The following is a 21100-nucleotide window of genomic DNA, read 5'->3' on the forward strand; positions in this document are numbered from 1 at the left end:
CATGGCTCACTTGGGAGAGCGTGGGGCTGACAACACCAAGTCAAGGGTTAAGATCCCCTTAATGGTCATCTTTAAAAAAAAAGTGTTTCAAGTAAAGCTTCAAAATCTACAAGTAAAAACAAAGCAACTAGTTGATACTCCCGCTTTATATACTTTAGATATACCTGAAAAGTTGTATAAACACTATTTATACATTGAAATGTATTTTCCCACTGAATTCCCATGTAATCTCAGTGGATGTTTGTCAGTAAAAAAAAATTGGCTGCCACAAGTTATAAAGTTACATTCAGGAATATGACCATTAATAAAAAAAAAAAAAAAAAAAAAAAAAAAAAAAAAAAAAAAAGCATAGTCTTATTGTATCTGCCTCATAGAGTTATTGAAGCAGTAAGTTAAACATGTAAATCTGTTAAGTTACTGCCTGACACAAAGTAAGTGCTCAATAGCAGTTTCGATTGGCCATTAGCCACAAAACTATTGGGATGGATAAAGCAAAGGAAACACCATCAAGTAATTCAAGATCACATTTTGACCAATACAACTTGATTTGGTTTACAGCTTCTTATAAGACAAAAGATACTTTTCATTTACTTTAACCTTGAGATCCACTGGGGATAAGTAAAAGAGGCATTGACGGTAATATGTAAGCATGCAAAGATAAATACTAACAATAAAGTCACTCGGACTGGGAGGAAAAAATGATAGGACAATTGTGTTCCCCATTCTTATGGAAATTCATAAATAAGAAAAAGGCACGGAAAAAGAAAACTTAAAAGTGTTTCATGTAGGGCTGGCCCATGGCTCACTTGGGAGAGCGTGGGGCTGACAACACCAAGTCAAGGGTTAAGATCCCCTTACTGGTCATCTTTAAAAAAAAAGTGTTTCAAGTAAAGCTTCAAAATCTATAAGTAAAAACAAAGCAACTAGTTGATACTCCCGCTTTATATACTTTAGATATACCTGAAAAGTTGTATAAACACTATTTATACATTGAAATGTATTTTCCCACTGAATTCCCATGTAATCTCAGTGGATGTTTGTCAGTAAAAAAAAATTGGCTGCCACAAGTTATAAAGTTACATTCAGGAATATGACCATTAATTTCAAGTTGTAATTTTTTCTAAGATAAAATCCAGTCATTATGGATATTTTTGCTTTTAAAAAAGTTTTTAACTTGGAACAGTTTCAAAGTTACAGAAGTTGCAAGATTAGTTCAAAAAACTTCTATACATCAAAACGTAAAATTTTGTATATGGCAAAAGACACTACAAGAAAAATTCAAAGGACAGGAAGATGTTTACTTTATACACCCATACACACACACACACACACACACAAGAAAAATGATTAAAATGTAGAATACTGTTGTGGCAGACAGAGTTTAAGGTCATCCCCATGAATCCCATCTCCTGGTATTCAGTTCCCTGAATGTACAACCTCCTCCCCTTGAGTGTGAGCGAGACCTGTGATTTGCTTCTAACCAATAGAATATGGTAAATGTGACAGGATGTCACTTTTGTGCTTAAGTTTTACATCTATGTGAGATTCTATCATACTAGAGGATATGCTAGACAGACTCCCTCTCATTGACTTTGAAGAAGCAAGCTGCTATGTTTTCGTAAGTGACCATATTAGAGCAGCCACATGTCAAGAAATTGCAAGCGAACTCTAGGAGCTGTGGGTGGCTTCCAACAAGAAACCAAAGCCCTCAGTCTTACAGATGCAAGGAAATTAATTCTGCCAACAACCTGAGGGAACTTGGAAATGGATCCTTCCCCAATCAAGTCTCTGATAAGTCTGCAGCCAAGCTGATACCTGGCTTGCAGCCTTCTGAGACCCTGCTAAGCTGTGCCTCGACCTCTGACCTAAAGAAACTGCAATTTTCTAACAATAGTAACTATTTACTATTGTTTAATTTACTAACAGTAACAATATTGTTACTTACTAACAATAGTAAATGTATGTTTAAGTAATTACCATTTGTGGTAATTTGTTACAGAGCACGAAAAATTAATATAACTTTATTTAAAAATCCTACAAATTATTACAAAAAAGATAATTGATCCATTAGAAACATGGGGAAAAGATATGAACAAGCAAGTTTGAGAAGAAATATGATGATCAATAAGTATATTAAAAGGTGCTCAACATTACAAGTACTCAAGGAAATACAAATTTTAGAAATCTGGTATTATTAAGTGTTAGTAAAGCTATATGGAAAGAGATAGCCTAGTGTTAATATCCATTAAAACTATCTACATTAGAGATTCTGCTTCTAGGAATCTACCTAGAAAGAGACATGTGCACATGTACACGAGGAAAATATACTTTATTTAATCATTCCCCTACTAAGAGATATTTAGAGTGTTTCAGGTTCCTCTTCTATTTGAAATACTCCAAACTCTTACTAGGTAACAGCCAACCTATTAATAGAAAGTTCAATATAAAGTTCTTGCATGAAACTCTCTGATAAAGGAGTTATATAAAAACAGTGACCAAAGCAATCAACAGAGTAATATGAACAGTGTATATAGTCAGTCTCTAAAAGAACAATCTACCAGCCATCCAGTACATCAATAAGTAATGTCATTAATTGTTACCAGATATATTCAATAAAATGACACGTGAATTTTTCGGAGTTGAAAACAAGTCCTACTATTGCGGGCTTCTCCCTTTGGTCCCCTTTTCAGCTCCACAAATTTAGCCATCTACTATTGCCAAGGCTCTGTTTTTACCTATAACTATAATCATAGTGATCTTTAGTGAGAGAAGCAGTGAATGAGGGAAGAGAGGAGAAATATTTTTAGCCCATGATGGTATTTCCACAGTTTATGTCCAGAGGAGTTTCTAAGACATATAGTGTTTTATCAAAGTTCTAGTTCAGCAGTATATCCCAGCTGACTGAATATATGGGTACCTTTCAGGACTATGAAATTTCAAAGACAGGCCTGTAATATGCAAGGCAATATATAAGAGGCATCAGTATGCAGGAGATGAGAATGCTCAAGATGAAGAAAATAGCATGTTTTCCTTTTAAAATCTTCAAATAATCTATATTAACTATCAGCACCGGACTCTACCGAGTGAGCCACAGGCCGGCCCCTATATTAACTATCAAAAGGAATAAAGGGCCAGCCTGTGGCTCACTCGGGAGAATGTGATGCTGATCACACCAAGGCCACAGGTTCGGATCCCATATAGGGATGGCCGGTTAGCTCACTGGGTACTCACCAACCAACAACACCAAACCAAGGGTTAAGATCCCCTTACCTGTCATCTTTAAAAAAAAAAAAGAGAGAATAAAATCAAGTTAAAATTATCCATACCATTGTTTGATTGGTAAATTAAAAGTGATTTCTTGCCAGTGTCTCTGAGCTTCATAATCACCAAACATAGGAGGTTTTCCAGCACCTAAATTGAAAGGTAAAAAAGCAAAACAACAATGTACTTTAGCATATCAGTAATTTTTATTTCCTTATGAAAATTTTCTAAATTATAGAGGCAGTGTAGGTTAGAGAAAGAACACAGTAGTTACCGAAAATGTCAGAGAGATGAGGTCTGAATCCTAGCACTGCTAGCAAACAATGACTGTGTGATGTTGAGCAAATTACTTAACCTCCCTAAGCTTCAGTACATTAAAAACAGGATCAATACAACCTACCTAGAGGACCACTAGAATAAATAAGACAATGGATATAAAATACCCAGTATGGTGTCTGGCACACAGTAAACATTTAATAAATAAAACTACTGTTAACATTACTTAGTTAAAAATTAATTATAATATATCCAAGTGTATTTTTACTTCATGAGAAAGACTGTCAACTATACTGTCCAACAAATATAAAATAATGAATATCTGCATTTTACAAACTAAATATAAATAACTTAAGGTCAAGTATAGACCAAAAACAGATTATATGTTACAAAGACATTAGTAAGGTCAGGCTTTGCTGTCAAATGCATTATATAAAAACTGTTGGTTTGTAGTTTAATTTTTTTAATTTCAAAATTGCAAACAAGGAATAATGGACCTTTAATAATTAACACATGATCGTGCCTACTCTGTACCAAATACAACCCCACGAAATGGGCATTATTATTATCTCCACTTCACAGCTGGAAAAATTGAAGCAGACCAGCTCCATAATCCATGCTCTTAGCGCCTTTCTATAATGTGTTACAACCTTAAGTAGGTTATTATCCTTAAATCACAGAAAATGATATAAGGTATTTCCATTTACTAAATAGTAAACACCCACTCACTATTTAATTAGCAGTTGACCACAAAATTATGAAAAGGGTCAAAGAGGTACAGTATAGTCACAGGTTTTTAAATCAGCAGGTAAGGTGAAAATCACATATAGTCAAATATACTCATTACTCCACTGGGAAGGTGTGCCACATCGAAGAATGACATATTATTCACTGAAATCCAACCCACATTTTCTCCAGCTTTGGAACGCTACATTAAGTAGACTGCTTGCATTTAACACCTATATTATACAAATATTCCTTAAATGCTAGAATCGCTATCCAAGGAAATACTCCCACTATGAGATAATCATGAAAAAAGCAGATTAACATCTCTGTAGCGTAGACACATTGAGTGATTGGTGCAAGAAACTACCTACAGTATACACACACACGTATACGCACATACCCCTCTGTCTCTCAAAATGAACAATGTCTTGTTCATTAAATATTGATAACAGCAAGGATGTTGATATAGTATGTGTGACACTGCAAGGATTTTAAGCTCAAAAGAATTGAGTTGTGAGTCCCTGATTTTCTTACTGGAATGCAACATTCCAATTAATTATACCGAGACGACTTTAACATGATGCCCATATATTGGTTCTTGCCCAAAAACATCCTTAAGTTACTGTCTGGCACTTTTAAAGTCTAAGCCTCTGTTCATGCTGCTTACTCCCTATTTCATATATCTCTTCTATCAACTCATATCCAACCTTCAGGAATCATCTCAAAGCCCAAATCCTCCATGAAGCCAACCTTCCCTTACAAATGAAAAACATTTTGAAAATTAATTAAAGACTTGCCATAATACTTATACTTTTAGTACCGTATGTTTTATTATATGACTATACTATTTCTTAATGCTACCCAAATAAAAATTTTCGTTCCTACAGACAGATAAATTGATTTTCCAGAGTTTGAAGGAAACATATTCCTGGCATATAGTACATTAAAAACTTTCTTAGGGGGCTGGCCAGTTATCTTGTTGTTGGTTAGAGCATCGTGTTGTAACACCAAGGTCAAGGGTTTGGATTCCAATAACAGCCAGCCACCAAAACAAATAACCGAAAAATCTACAAAAAATTTTTTAAAAAACAAACAAAAAGAATGCCCCAATGAATGAACTGCATTTTTGCATGTGTATTTTATAGGGGTGTATATGTGTGTGTGTGTGTGTGTCTATTTTAAAGAATACAAGCACTGAATATGGCTTCTCTTTTAGGGGGGAGAAAGTTGATTTTTATTTTTTGTTTGTTTTTGATCCACTGGGATAATAAAAGTCAAAGAGCATCTTAAGTAATCTTCTATACCTAAAAAAATCCAACTATCTAGATTTTCTGAAATTGCTCTAGACTTGTGGTCAATGTGGAAAAATTTATTACCATTCTCTAACAAATAGAAGAATGGATAATGACTCTCTTTAGGGTTGGGAAACAAGTTTCTATCCAGAGTCTGACCTACTTCAATAAATTCAGCTGACACTGGCTATGAAATTAGTACTTAGGTTTTTAAAACTGCTAAAGTGCCCTTAAAGCAAACCAGAAGGACAACCCAACTATACCTATGGGAGCTTCACTTGGGAAGGGCAAAAAGGATTCCTTCCACAGTGATTAATTCTACAAATCCATCTACATGAGATTCAGAATTACATAAAGAAAACACACTAACATATATTTACAGAGCTTCAATTGCGTCTCAGGAAAACAGGCTGAAGCACCACTTAAATGTTCATTTTATTAAATGTTGAACTATTCAGAATTTTGTTTGAATTTAAAGAACAAGTAGTTTTTTCAATTAACAATACATGCTGGGCTGGCCCCGTGGCTCACTGGGGAGAGTGCGGCGCTGGTAGTGCTGAGGCCGCGGGTTCGGATCCTATATAGGGATGGCCAGAGTGCTCACTGGCTGAGCGTGGTGCGGACCACACCATACCAAGGGTTGCGATCCCCTTACTGGTCAAAAAAAAAAAAAAAAATACATGCTAATTGCCTTTATATTAAAACTTTAAACATTCTAAGAGAAGAGAATTTGGCTAAAACTTTCTACAGTAAAATCCCCATTTGAATGTTCCTGGCAAGAATGTGTAAGTTCTTACAAATAGCAAGGAATGGGTAAGTTGAGAGAAACTAAGCAATTAATAGAACACAGTCATACTTTAACAATTATTGATATGTTGCAAAAACTGATTCTCTATGACCTTCTCCTCACAGAGAGCCTATACAGCTACGGGGGAAAAAAAGATTATTAAAATAAAATAACCTTCCTCGGTTCAGGCGTTGAAGCATTGTTATTTGCTCTAAAGACATTGGTAACACCTTAGATCAAGTACTGAGGAATTGTGAGTCTGTACAAGAAATGATAAACAATCAATACTAAAATTAGATTTGTCTGCTCCCCATGGATTGTTTCAAAGCAACAAGCACCCACAGGTCTTGAACCCTACTGTAGTGATTAGACAGGTAGGAAATCCAGCCTGAGGAAGTAACTGCTTGAGCTAAAGCCAACCAGAGTTAATAATAATATGTCAATACTGGTTCATAACTGTAACAAATGTACTGCACTAATGTAATAGGAGAAACTGTGTCTGTGTTCGGGAGGGGATATGGAAATTATCTGGTCTATTACTTAGAAAAATAAAAAATAAAATAAAAATAGAAGCAACAGGCAATATTTATTCAATAGTTTTTAGGTCTGAGAAAATTAATCTACATAAGCAGCTCTAAAAATTTAACAGGTATGAATTTTTAAAATTTAAATCACAATAATATACATAAGCAATTTGCCTAAATAACATATGAATTTCCAAAAAAGGAATAAAGCATGAATACTTTAGTAGAAGTATTCATACAGAAGCTAACCTGAGCTTCTGCACTTGAGTGTGATGGGGGTTCAGGACATGCAACCCTAAAATATGGCACCATGGCATAAAGAATATTTAAGGTGAAGGAATCTGAGAAAGAGCAGGTGCAGGAGTGACTCTCTAGCCTTCCCCTGAACGAGGCCAAGAGACCCTCATGTTAGAGGTCCCTCCCCTAAAACGAGAGGAAAGGGGCTTCCTTATCTCAAAAGACAAAAGGATACCCAGAAGAACCAAAACAAACAGGCTTGGCCAAGATTTCCCCAGTTATGTATTCTTATGTCATACCCCTTTTGTCCTATTTTTTACTACAACTTTCCTCTCTTCATCAAACCTCATATAAAAACACTGATTTAACCATTTCTTCAGGTCTTCATTTCCTTATGAAGGCTTCTTGTAACATAAAACTTATATTAAATAAATTTGTAGGTTTTTTCTCTTGCTAATCTGTCTTTTGTTATAGGGGCCCCAGTAGAGAACCTGAAGGGTAGAAAGAAAAGATATTTTTCATCTCGTACAAGTACTTCCTAATTACAATCTTAAAATAAGATAAAGCAAAAGCAAAAAACATGTTAAAAACAAAAGTATTTTAATAAACAGAGCAGAAAAAAATCTCAAGGGAATCATAAATGTTATATTAATCCTCCCAGCCTCCCATAAGACAGAAGTTCTTCATATATAAATGCTAAAAATGTTATATTCTTTATGACGGGGTTGAAGACTCTCCCAGAATCACCATTTTTGTGTGTGTTAAGCATTTTTTATTTTCCTTATCTGAAAAATAACAAAAACATATAATAGCCATCTATAAAAGAAACCTATGAATATTCTACTAATGTGCAATAACAGTACTTTTCTTATACAGTAATCCAAAAGTAATCTTTCTGTTGACTTTCTTAGTGACAACTTAAGAGCAAGGTTTAAAATAAGTAACAGGAATCCTGTTTTAGAGATGAGAAAAGTAACTGAGTAAACTCAGATTTCATAAGAGAAACATTAGTTTAATAGTAGATGTAAATTACAGACACAGAAAAGTATTATATTTATTGTCCCCTTCTGAATTTCCATTAAGCATTTGATTATATACACCAGCAATACTGAAATAGTGTAATTTTAAATTTGTATTATTTTATCCTATACACTGATTTTACTTCTTTCCAACTTCACTTCATCATAAACAGTTCCAAGAAAATACCTCATCATAAACAGTTCCAAGAAAATACCTCATCATAAACAGTTCCAAGAAAATAACATATCTGTCAAAATTAGAAGACATGAGGAAAAATTAGAAGACAACATATAGGATTGCAAACTAAATAATCACTATGATCAGAAATGAAAGAGGATGACTTTCCAATGGACTAATTATGAATAGAAAGCAAAAGTAACATAAATTACATGTTTTATATAATGAATTTATTTTTAATATTCTATCATTTTTAAAATTTTTTTACACATTTCTCCAATAGTCATTAATTTTTATGTAACAACTTTAAATTGGGCTTTTCCTCAGCCCTTCTTCCCCCATTTCAGCTACCAAACCACCTTCCTCCTTCCATTCACTCACAAACTTCCTGAAAGTTGCTTCGATTCATTAGTCTGACAAAGAAGAGGCTCAAATGTCCTCCTACAGATTTCTTGTCTATTTTAAATGATTGTCCTACTTGACATGTCTAGACTTTGACACTGTTGGCCAGTCTTTATTTCTTAAAATTCTCTGGTTTCTTGGCTTCCAGAATAACAACCTTTCCAGGCTCTAATTCTACCTCATGATTTCTTCTCATCCTCCTTTAATCATTCCCCCTTCTCTGTGGAGGTTATCAGTGGTTAAATCTGTTTTCCTCCTGCACTATAGATGCTCCCAACCCTGGAACTTCTATCCCTCAACTCCTGGCCTCAACTATCATCTATATCAACCTTTCAAAAACATCAGAATAACCTGTGGAAATTTTAAAAGTACAGATGGGACTTAGGTTTCCAGCAATACAGCAGACTCAGAGGGACCAAAAAACACTTCCAGTAAAAATTCCAGATAACAGTAAATAAATACATATAATTTATGTTATATATATTATATATGCGGGTACTTCAAAAAGTTCATGGAAAGATTCACATTATCTTTTAATTCTATTTTTCCATGAACTTTTTGAAGATCCCTCATATATAAACTTTATATATTATATATATTGCTATGTATATTATATTTATATAAATTTTACAAATATACATATATAATTTTAATGTGTGCTGAAATATTAGAGTATATAACAGTATAGCAGTAACATAAGAGAATTCCTTAGAGACCAGAAACAAAAACAAGTGTAGACAGAGAAGTAAGCATTTGCCCTGAGGGTATCCAATAATCTTTGGTGGCCTATAGCCTGGCTGCTAAGGAGCCCTATGTAATGGGTAAGGAGACAAAGCCTGGGGCCTGAACAGGTAGGAATTCAAGGTCAGAGAACCCTCTACTAGGATTTAAAAAAACAATGCCTTTGACAGATGGTGAAGATAGTACTTATGTCTGCCTTGGCTCTTGGTAGTATAGGAAAAAGGGCAAAGACTGAAAATCCCTAACCATAAGCCCGCATTCGCCCAGTTTGGGGCCTAAATTCACACCAAGTATATGGCCCAAAGAAACCTTCAGTTGACAACTTGGTTTGACTTTTGTTACTACTAGTGCCCCATGTGCTTAGCAGGAGGCAACACAAACCTTCCATGAAGAAATGCACAGCAAACTAAGTCCTCAAAGAATGTTCACAATTTTTAAAAAATCGCTAAACTCATGAAGAAACAAAATACCATAAGCTAGAGTCAGCAGAAACGAAAGGCTACAAAATCAGACTGCAGATATTAGAATTTTTAGATAGGGAATATAAAATAAACATAGTTAATCTGTATAAAGATATAAAAGAAGACATTTGAAAGTATGTCGAAGGAACAAGAGACTATCAGAAATGATTGAAAAGATCTGAAAAGGAACCAAACAGAAATTTTGGAAATAAAAAATATAGTAACTGAAATTTTAAAACTCAGTGGACAGTTAAAAAACAGATTAAACACAGCTGAAGAGAAAAGTAGTGAACAAGAAGGCAGATGTGATGATTATACAGAAAGCAATATGAAGAAATAATGAGATAGAAAATGTAAGAGATTATGAGACACAGAGGATACAATGAAAAGATCTAACAAATCTATTAAGAATTGCACAGGAGAATAGAAAAGAAAGACATTTGAAAAATAACTGAGAAGTATAAAGCCAATGAAGGGAAAAGACTGTTATCTATTTTATTCTCTGCTACATTACCAGCCCTTGGCACATAGTGAGTGCCCTATACATATCTCTTGAATTAATAAATGACCAAAGATCTGACATAAAGTCATGCACCACGTAACAACATTTTGGTCAATGACAGACCACATATACGAAAGTGGACCGACGAGATATAATGGCTATGTCATATAGCCTAAGTGTGTAGTAGGCTATACCATCTAGGTTTGTGTAAGTACACTCTATGATATCTGCATGACAAAATCACCTAAGGACACATTTCTCAGAACATATCCCCATCGTTAAGTGACATATGACTGTATATCTAACCAAAGGTCTTCTACAAGGAAGAAAAGGAATGAGAAGAGACAGGGGCTGAGAAGTTTCTACAGAGGATACCATTCCCTAGAGACAGAAATCCCAGAAAATGCTAAGATGATAAATGTTTTTAATATGTACACCTAGATACATCATAGTGAAACTGCAGCAAGAAAGAAGAGACAAATGACCTACAAAGAAATAACAATTAAAATGATAATGTCTGAACATCAACAACAGAAACTAAAAGACAATGAAATGAGACTTTCAAAATATTAAGAGAAAATAACCACCAACACAGAACTCCATACCCAGCAAAATTTTAAGACAAATAAAGGGCCGAGCCCGTGGCGCGCTCGGGAGAGTGTGGCGCTGGGTCCGCCGCGGGTTCGGATCCTATATAGGGATGACTGGTGCACTCACAGCGCTCACTGGCTGAGTGCGGTGCAGCCGGTCTCGAAAAGGACAAAAAAAAAAAAAAAAAGCAAAATAAAGACATTTTCAGAAAAAACTTGAGTTTGCTACCAGCAGACCCTCATTAAAAAACCTTCCCAAAGATGTACTTCAGGAAGAAAGAAAATAATCTCAAAAGAAGACATAATATGTAAGAAGGAAGGGTGAACAGAAAATGATAAACATGGTGAAACTAAATAAATATTTTTATTTATTTATGGTGACCAGTAAGGGGATCGCAACCCTTGGCTTGGTGTCGCCCGCACCTTGCTCAGCCAGTGAGCGCACTGGCCATCCCCATATAGGATCCGAACCCGCGGCGGGAGCACTACTGCACTCCCAGCGCCGCACTCTCCCGAGTGTGCCACGGGGTCAGCCCTAAATAAATATTAATGTAGAAAACACAGCACTAATGTCTGATTCATAGGATTAAAAATCATGAAAAAACTTAAATTCTAGACAACAACATTTTAATTTGGGAAGTAAGGATTTGTAACTGTGATTAAAACATTCTAAGGTCCTTGCATTGTTCAGTGAGAACAGAAGTATTAATTTTAGACTTTGAGTTAAATATATATCTGAAAAGCTCCAGACTAAGCCCTGAAAGAACAAAATAAAGTATAGCTTCCAAACCAGTAGAAGAGAGAAAGCAGAACTGGGGAGGGGAATTAGTTAGACAGATCTAAACATAGGGCAGAGAATAAAAGGACAGAAAAAGATATAAGAAAAAACTAAATTAAAGAAAATTAGTAAAGCTATATTAATTTTACAGAAAACAGACTTTAAGACAAAAGCATTACTATAAATCAACAGGGACACAACAGTGATGTCATGAAGTTCAAATCATAAGGAAAAAAATTCTAAATCACCTAGTATACTAAATATACAAACAAAAATTAACAAAACTACAAAGATAAACTTCAGCTCTCTCAATAACTGCTAGATCAATTGGGCAAAAATCAGTAAGAATATAAAAAATTGCATCAAGACAATAATACTGAGATAATGAATATGCAGAGCATTAAACTAGAGAACACACATTCTTTTCAAGCACACCCAGAACATTTTTAAAAATTGACCAAATAAGCCCAAGTGTCAACACATTTCAAAGAATTAGTACCATGAAAAGATTCTCTCTCAAAAATGCAATTAAATTAAAAATACCAAAAAGATAATTTTTAAACCTACGTATTTACAAAATTTTAAACATACTTCTAAATAACTTATGAGTCAAAGTAGTAATCAGAATAGAAATTAGAAAATATTTCTTGTGCGGTGGTATGTTAAAGGAAATTTATAGCTTAAGTGATTTTATTAGAAAAGAAGAGATTCCTCGTGGAGGGGAATTAAAAAAAGAAAAAAGAAAAGAGAGATTGAAACTTTAGGCGCTAGAGCCATCCCGTGGCTCACTTGGGAGAGTGTGGTGCTGATAACACCAAGGCCACGGGTTCAGACCCCTACATAGGGATGGCTGGTTCGCTCGCTTGGAGAGCATGGTGCTGACAACACAAAGTCAAGGGTTAAGATCCCCTTACCGGTCATCTATTTTTTTAAAAAAAAAGAAACTTAAGGAGCTAAAGCATCCAATTTAGCAGTTAAAGAACAAACCCAGACATACCACTGAGAGTATCAGCAAAGCTCAAATTTCTTCTTTGAAAATACTAAGATCAATTAACCTCTAATAAAACTTATTTTTTTAATGAAACAACATTAATTATATAAGAAATGAAAATGGAACTATAGCCATTAATACAGAAGAGATTAAAAAAAAAAAATTACGAATAATTTTATTCCAACACATTTTAAAACAGGTGAAATGAACAAATTCCTAGAAAAATATAAATTACAAAAATAATTCAAGAAGAAATAGAAAGTCCAAACAGTCCTATAACCATTAAAGAAATTAAATCACCAGTTAAATATTTGCCCATGAAGAAAATTTCAGGCCCAAATAGTTTTACCAGGAAATTCTACCAAGCACCCAAGGAACAAACAATTCCAATCTTACATATTATTTCAGATTTTACAGAAAGAAGGATCTGGAGTAACAGGAACCCTCCCATTTTGGAACTGCCTCGACACTAGAAAGGCTTAGAATGAGTAATATAGACAAAATTTGCTCTAGGAATTGGGGCAAATGTTTTCTGGTTCATCTTTTGCAATAGCTTTGTTCTAGATCTGAGGTTGGGCGTGAGCTTCCAGAGAAACTGAGCAAAACAGAACCTGACTACTTTGGTTCTAGCCAAAAAAAAAAAAAAGGAGTCCTACAATTGACCCAGCCTAGTTCACCAGAGAGATGCACTGGAGTATGAAGCCAGAGCCTAACTCTAGTAATAAAAGTGTTCTCTGTGACCAACTGAAGATGGATTTATGTGTTCCTATGTCTCTGGCCAAACTCTCTCAAAACGCACCCTTTTTTATATGACTAAAATGCTCATAGACACTGCCAGTGTGGTCTTCCTACCATCAGTCTCTCCCAGCTGCCTGCAGTTGTCTTTAAAAAGTAAAAACATCTGATCATGCGACCTCCCTGCTTAAAAACCTCTGTAGCCCAAAGGTTAAAACCCTCACGTGCTAGTTTGGCTCACAGTACGGTCCCAGTTTATTTCTACCACCTCCCCTACCACCACATCTCCATCTTACCATGCACCCTGTGTTCCACTCACACTTACATCCTCACCATTCCTCAGAGAACTTGGCCTTTGTCCGTGCTATTTCCTCTTACTGGAGTACTCTTCTCACCTTTTCTTCTGCCTAGTAAAATCCTCTGCTCTATTTGAGAACAAACTTAAATGTTACACTCTAAGTTTTCTCAACTGAATTAAGTCTCGTGTTCCCAATCTACTCTGTTTATAATACACTACATTTTTTTTTTTTTTTTTTTGTTTTTTTTTCCGTGTCCGGCAACGGATCGCAACCCTCAGTGTTGCCCCCGTACCGGACCGGGGACCGGCGACGGGATCGCAAGCCTCGGCGTTGCTCCCGCGCCTCGCTCAGCCAGTGAGCGGGAGCCGGTCTGTACGTGGGATCCGAACCCTCGGACAGGAGCGCTGCCGCGCTTCCCAAGCGGCTCACTATCCAGTGCGCCACCGGGCCGGCCCAATAATACAGTACATTTTAATGTACTATATATTTACATGTCCGCCCTACCCACTAGGCTGTGAACTTCTCTAGAGAAGATACAATTTATTATTCTTGGTCACCCTAAAGACTTGATCATGAGCAAGACCTATTTTTGCTGTACAGCAATAATACACTACATTTTAATGTACTATATATTTACATGTCCGCCCTACCCACTAGGCTGTGAACTTCTCTAGAGAAGATACAATTTATTATTCTTGGTCACCCTAAAGACTTGATCATGAGCAAGACCTATTTTTGCTGTACAGCAGAAACTTAATAAATATTTTGGGCTTAAATGATCTGATGTGAAGATCAAATAAGAGTTAAAAACCATAAATTCACTGATTATATTCCTATATTATTACAAAAAAAAAACTATATGTATTATCACAATAATCCTCACAACGACCCTGTTAAAGTACATATTAATACCCCCACCATGCAAAAGAGGTACCTGGGGCTCAGGGAGATTAAATAACTTCCCCAAGATTGGGCAGCTAACAGGTGAAAGATTTGGGCTCAAGTTTACTGCTAAATACAAGTAATTTTACTGTCTCAGTATTCCTCAAATTCATTTCACCATCTTTTTTTTTAGCAGCTGGCCAGTAGGGATCCAAACCTTTGACCATGGTGTCATTACACCACCCTCTAACCAACTGAGCTAGCCGGCCATCCCTCCATCTTTCAACTGCTGAAGTTCAAGCCCTCTTCTTTCTCAGAAGCCACAGAGCAGAGTCATAAAAGCTCTGACTTTGGAATCAAATACAACTATATTTGAATCCCAATTGTCATTTATTGGTTGTCTCACTTTTCATTTGTAAATTAGAGATATTGCCTTTAGTACCAAGTACTAAAGAATATAGTGTCCAGAGTATCATAAATACTCAAAAACTAGTAGCTCTTCCTGCTATTATTATTGTCTCATTTGTCTCTCTACCTCCAACTTCTTTTTCCTACAATCCTTTTTCACTACCATAAGTTATTTTTCTACAACCAAATAATTTGCTTAGCCAATTGTATAACCAAATCTCCAGACACTCCCTCCCCATCCCTTTTGTTCCTTCTTTTTCTGCTACTCCAATACTGCATACTTATAACCATGCTCTCTGAGGCTACCTTATCTTTTGTTTGTTTTTTGTTTTCTTCTGGGAATCAACATGCATATCTTTTTGTTTGGTTGGGGTTTTTTTTGGGTAGCTGGCCAGTAAAAGGATCCAAACCCTTGATCTAGGTATTATCAGCCAGCTGCAACATATCTTTTGCACATGTTCCTGTTCTCTAGAATATTTACCCCACTACATTTGCCTAGCAAATTCCAACTTATTCTTCAAACCTTGAACTCAAACATCTCTGAAGTCTTCTCTAATGTGTCCTGATCATTCACTTTTCTACTGTTACCTTTGCACCTCATACATATATAACCATCACATGATATTGTGACTACTTATTTTTAAACTGTTAGCCCCTTGAGTATTGGATATTTGCCTAACATTTCTAACAGGTAGTACACAGTGCATGGAACATGAGAAGTGCTAAATAAATACTGCAGAGTTCAATTTTATCCCCATCCCCACAGTCTCCAGAATGATACTCCATCAATTCCCCCTCCCTCATTCCCAATCTTATTCTTCTCCACTGGTCTCTTCCTTCCATTCTAGTAATATGTCCTAAAGAAAAAAAAAAAAGCCTCCTTTTACTCTGCTTCCCCCTTAAAGCACAAGCTCATTTCTCTCGTCAATGTCTAATACATAATTGTTTGTCAATTTGTCATCTTCCTGGCTAGAATACATTTTTATTTTTTCACATCACAAAGTTCATGCTTCCATTTAGCTCTTATACATATTCTTTGTATTAGAATTAGATGTTTAAATGTATTTTCTCATAAAGAATATTTTAAAAATTAAAAAATTGTTTTAAAAAGTATTTTCTTGACCATACAAGTAAAGTCTGAAATTCTTCTCTGTCCCAGTCAGAAACCTATAAACTGTTCCCCACAAAAAACCAAACAATAAAATACAAAAAAAAACCTATTCAAAGAATATTTACCTATCTTTTAAACAGTAAAAATGTATTACCTGAATAAGAATTAAGAGAAATTGCCCACCGTACTGTTAGTCCTATCAAGACCACTACTGTCATCAAGTACAATTTTTCCATAGTTCTTCGAATTCAGGGAGAAAAAAAATAGGACCAGTGCCAGAGTACTTTTAACACGCAGGCAGTCACTTCTTTTCTTGTTCAGAGAAATGTTATATCTTCTTTGGAATTAGGAGTTTGAGAGAATTTTAATGATACTTCATTTCCAAAAAGTCAAAAGTTGATTATGTCTATGAAGAAGTAGCCTAGGGAGGAAAAAAGATACCAAGATTTAGCTTAGCACAGTACCTGTAACAATAAACCCATTAAACCAAGGAGAAAGATAGAGAATTGGGGAAGGAGTTGGGGGAATATGGATGGAAAGAGGTAGTCTAAAGTTCCTTATTCCCTAGTCCTCTAGCTGGGAAATACCTCAAAAGGTAGCTCTCCTATTAAATGGGACTCAAAGTGTCTAAAGGTATGGTAAGGATTTGCCCTCACAAGGGAATATTTCTGAGAGAAGAACAACACAGACATGTAGATAGTAGCACAGATAATTCTATCTAGAGCACATTTACCTGCAGATAAATATAAGACTGCAAAGGTAGACAAAGGGGTAAATTATCTTTGGTACAGAAAGAGGAATTTTATCTTCATAATGTAGTTTGGGAAGACTTCCACTAAAGTATTTTCTATGGTTTGGCTATTACTTCTTTCCTTTCAAAATAGACTTGCACTAACCACACCAACCTTCAATCTTAGAGAAATCAACCTTTGCAAAAATCAGTAAGAATAGCCCCAAATCTTAAGAGAAAATACAAAAGCAGTGAAACTTAATTAACTATTTACATGTTATTTTTTCTTTCACTTTTTACCTCAGGTTGGAGGTTTACAAGTAAACCTCCTCTTCTGTTTGAAAAATGATAGGCCATTATAACTACAGGATATACTTTAATTTAAATACATTCAGAAGAATATAATTAATAAATCAACTGAAAAATTGAGGGGCAAATTGGCACATTCTGCCCCTTGGGCTAAAATTATTTGCTTACTTAAAAGAAAACATCAAGGGACAACTTCAGAAGTAAAAAGTCTAGGGCCGGCCCGGTGGCGCACTGGAGAGTGCACTGCTTGGGAGCATGGCGGCGCTCCCGCCGAGGGTTCGGATCCCATGTGGAGACCGGTTCCTGCTCACTGGCTGAGCGCAGTGTGGTCGCAACACCGAGGGTTGCGATCCTGTTGCCGGTCCCCGGTGCGGACGCGACACCGAGGGTTGCGATCCCATTACCGGTCAGTAAAAAAGACAAAAAGGAATTAAAAAAAAAAAAAAAGAAGTAAAAAGTCTAGCATCTCAATCAGGTAGAATGACTCAAAGCATTTAGGAAGCTATGTAGCTCCATTATTCAAATTTGGATTATATAAATTCCTTTTCTCTTTCCTCCCTTCTGCTACATTCACCTTCAATACTTTCACTATTCACTGGAACTTACTTCTATCATAGAGCAAGATAAAAGAAAAAATCAAATCAAATCACTTTCTGATATCAATTCTGGATTTGACACAGGTTACAGGCCATTATAAACTATTTGAATTCTCTTGTACTCTAAGTCGAAAAGCCCCTTTCATCAACATGCTGCACTGTATATTCCAGAATTGCAATACAACACTCTATTTTCTGCTGAGATATTATGTTTAAAATCTATTATACAAACGCTAATTCTCGGATTTGAAAACATAGCCTAACTAATATTCTACCAAGGAAATTTAAATCATGAATATGACCAAGTTAAGGGTCCACAGTTGCAGGTAAACATATGTACGTACTTCCCCAGGAACCTTAAGTAACAAAAGTAAGACTACCAGGGCTGACCAATTAGCTCAGCTGGCCATACTGCAGTGTTGTAACACCGAGGTCAAGGGTTCAGATTCCCCATACCGGCCAGCCGCCAAAAAAAAAAAAAAAAAAGACTACCAATAACACTTATAAAGAATATAATGCTTAACTGATACCATGCTGATCAAGTTTGTTAAGAGCACAACGGTGGAAGGGATAACTAACAGACAGATGAAGAAATCAAATCCAAGAAGATGGACAGCATCTATGGATGAACCAAATCTAACTCCAGAAACCATAAGAGATAAATTTACATGAATTCAAAGTCCTGCACTTAAATGTGAGAAGAAAAAAAAATCAACTGCATGTGTACCGAATGGGAGGCAACAGATAACTGATGACGATTATTAGTTCTATGTGGACCTAGAACTGATGATCAATGACACGGCATTTTAATTAAATATTAGAAAACGTTTCTAACAATTAGAGCTGTCCAAAAACAAAATGAGCTTCTTCTTGAGAAGGGAGTTCCTCTTTAACAGGTTCAAACAGAAGCCGAGCCACTACTTGACAGTAATATTTGTAGAGTGTGAGAATAGATGTCTAATTCTGATGCTTCTTCTAAATCTGACTTTGGAAGAAAATTGTGTGTCTTAATTAATAAAAATAGTGACAATACAAAAGAAGGTTTGGTCTCCCCACATGTTGTTCCCCCAATTTCGAATGGCTTCCTAGTACTGCCACACTTGTTGGGCTTCTTTGATGAGTGCCTTGGGCTGAATGTCCCCCCCCCAAATTAATTCCCACTGGAACTGCTGAGGGTGGGAAATCCTATTATGGTAATTGAAAGGTGGGGGCCTTGAAGAAGTGACTAGATTGTAGGACCATAGTGTAGTGAACGGATTAAAAATTGTGGTCATGGGCATGGTCTGAAGGGCTTTGAAGGAGAGTGAATGAAGTTAGCCTCTCTATTTGAAGGGCTTTGAAAGAGAGTGAATGAGGTTAGCCTCTCTCTCTGATCCACCATTTTTGCATTGTGATACCCTGCTGTCACTGTTGCCACCGCCAAGGCCTTCACCAGCTGTGTTCCCTGTACTTTGGACTTTCCAGCCTCAGAAACTGTAAGCAATAAATTTTGTTTTCTTTATAAAATACCCAGTTTCGGGTATTTTGTTATAAGCAACAGAAATGGATTAATATAATGAGTAAAATGGATAGGACTTCCCATCCTCCACAAATGGTTTATGCTAGAAGCTAAAGGACATCAAAAACATCTTTTGCTACATGTGTTACACTTAGAATAAAATCTAAAAACCCCAGCTACAAGACCCTCTACTATCTAACCCCTGCCTGCCTCTCCAACTTCATCTCCTCCCACTTTCCCAGTCTTCCCTCTCTTCCTAGAACCTGTCAAGTTCATTCCTCTATCATTTCCTTTCCACTTCTGTCCCCTCTGCTTGGAATGCTCTTAACCCAGCTCACTGGCTAATCTTCTGTCATTCATGTTATATCTTAAGTTATCCCCTCTTAAATATCATATCTGACCTCTCTACTAGTTTCCTCCCTTTAATGTTTGTAGCATTACCTCCTTTAGTTTTCTTCCTCTTTTCACTATCAGAAACTATATTTTGACACAACATGGAACAATCTCACACACATAATATTAAGTAAAAAAAGCTAGACAACAAAGAATATATATAGCATGTGGTTCCATAAAAGTCTCATAAATAGGCAGAACTAATGTAAGGTGTTAGAAATCAGGAAAGAGATTACTTTGGGGGACGAAAGAAGGGATGGTGATTGGGAGGATCTCCAGGGAGGTCTTCTGAGATGCTGTGAATGTTGTTTCTTGATTTGAGTGATGGTTAAAAGACATACTTACTTTGTAATAAATCAGCAAGTTACAATTTATGATTTGTGTACAGTGTTTTTCTGTACGGATGTTATATTCCAATAAAAAAGTATAAAAGGAAATTACATTTATTTGTCAACTTTAATTGAAGCTCCATGTGAGCAGGGGTCCTCCTGTCTTAGTCGATACTCTGCTCCCCGCATTTAGAACAGTGTTGGTAGAAAGCAGGTACCCATGCAGTATTTGCTGAATGGAGATGTGTGTGTGTGTGTGAAGAGGAGAGGTACTTAATTTTACTGAGTCCTTGTGGTTAGATACCATGTGAGACTTGTTAACTGCTCTCTTCTTTCACAGTAAAAAGGATTCTTCCTGACGTTTTCCACCTGTAAAGCAGTAACTTTCTAACCCATCCATACGGCATGAAGTTGCCACGCAGGCGGCAGAGGAGCTTTCCGTCCTATTTTGTCTTGAGGGTGCATCGAGACAAAAGAAAAGTCGGCCGTCCACGTCCCAGAGCCGACTGTGTTCCCTTTAGTCTGAAGGTCCTTGCCCCACGGCGGACATAACACCCAGAGAACTGCAGCTATTCCGGGTGAGCACATTTGGCAATAGGGACCCCTCCTGACGTTTCTCCTCCCTTTCTCCGCGGGCCAGACCCGTAGGATAGCTCCGGCCAGGAGGCACCACCACCAACACTGTGTCCCTTCCCCAGACCCCCAAGCGACCCTGCACGCTGGGCTGGGGAGGCCTCGCCTCCCGTCCCTGGAAGTGGAGCGGATCCGGGAGCCGGGGCGCCAGCTCCGCGCAGGCTCGAGGCGCGTCGCGAGCCACCAGCGCCTCCCCACACTAGCCCGGTGTCCAGAACCCCCAGGATCCCCGGTTCTTACCACGCCGTCCGCCGGCCGTCGGGATTCGCGCCTGCAGCGGGTGCCGGCAAAGCGCCTGCGCGCTCGCCCCCGCGGCGGAGTCCCTCCGGCCTTCCTCCCTCGCGTGCTCGCGCACCGCCCGCGCGCCCGGCTCGGGGGCGAGCCCGCCGAGCGTAAGGGGAGGGGCGGCCAC

At 36.9% G+C, this 21100-nt stretch overlaps 1 protein-coding gene across 1 annotated transcript in view; it reads right to left on the reverse strand.

Annotated features, from left to right (window-relative positions):
- ALG6 (ALG6, alpha-1,3-glucosyltransferase) overlaps window positions 1-16436 on the reverse strand; it is a 54587-nt gene extending 38151 nt beyond the window's left edge. Inside the window, 2 exon segments of the mRNA XM_008575993.1 lie at window positions 3327-3411; window positions 16355-16436. Of these exon segments, the coding sequence (XP_008574215.1) occupies window positions 3327-3411; window positions 16355-16436 (167 nt within the window).
- Between the last annotated feature and the right edge of the window lie 4664 nt (window positions 16437-21100).

Source organism: Galeopterus variegatus, unplaced genomic scaffold, assembly GCF_000696425.1.
Source record: "Galeopterus variegatus unplaced genomic scaffold, G_variegatus-3.0.2 Scaffold1271, whole genome shotgun sequence".
Taxonomy (NCBI): Eukaryota; Metazoa; Chordata; class Mammalia; order Dermoptera; family Cynocephalidae; genus Galeopterus; species Galeopterus variegatus.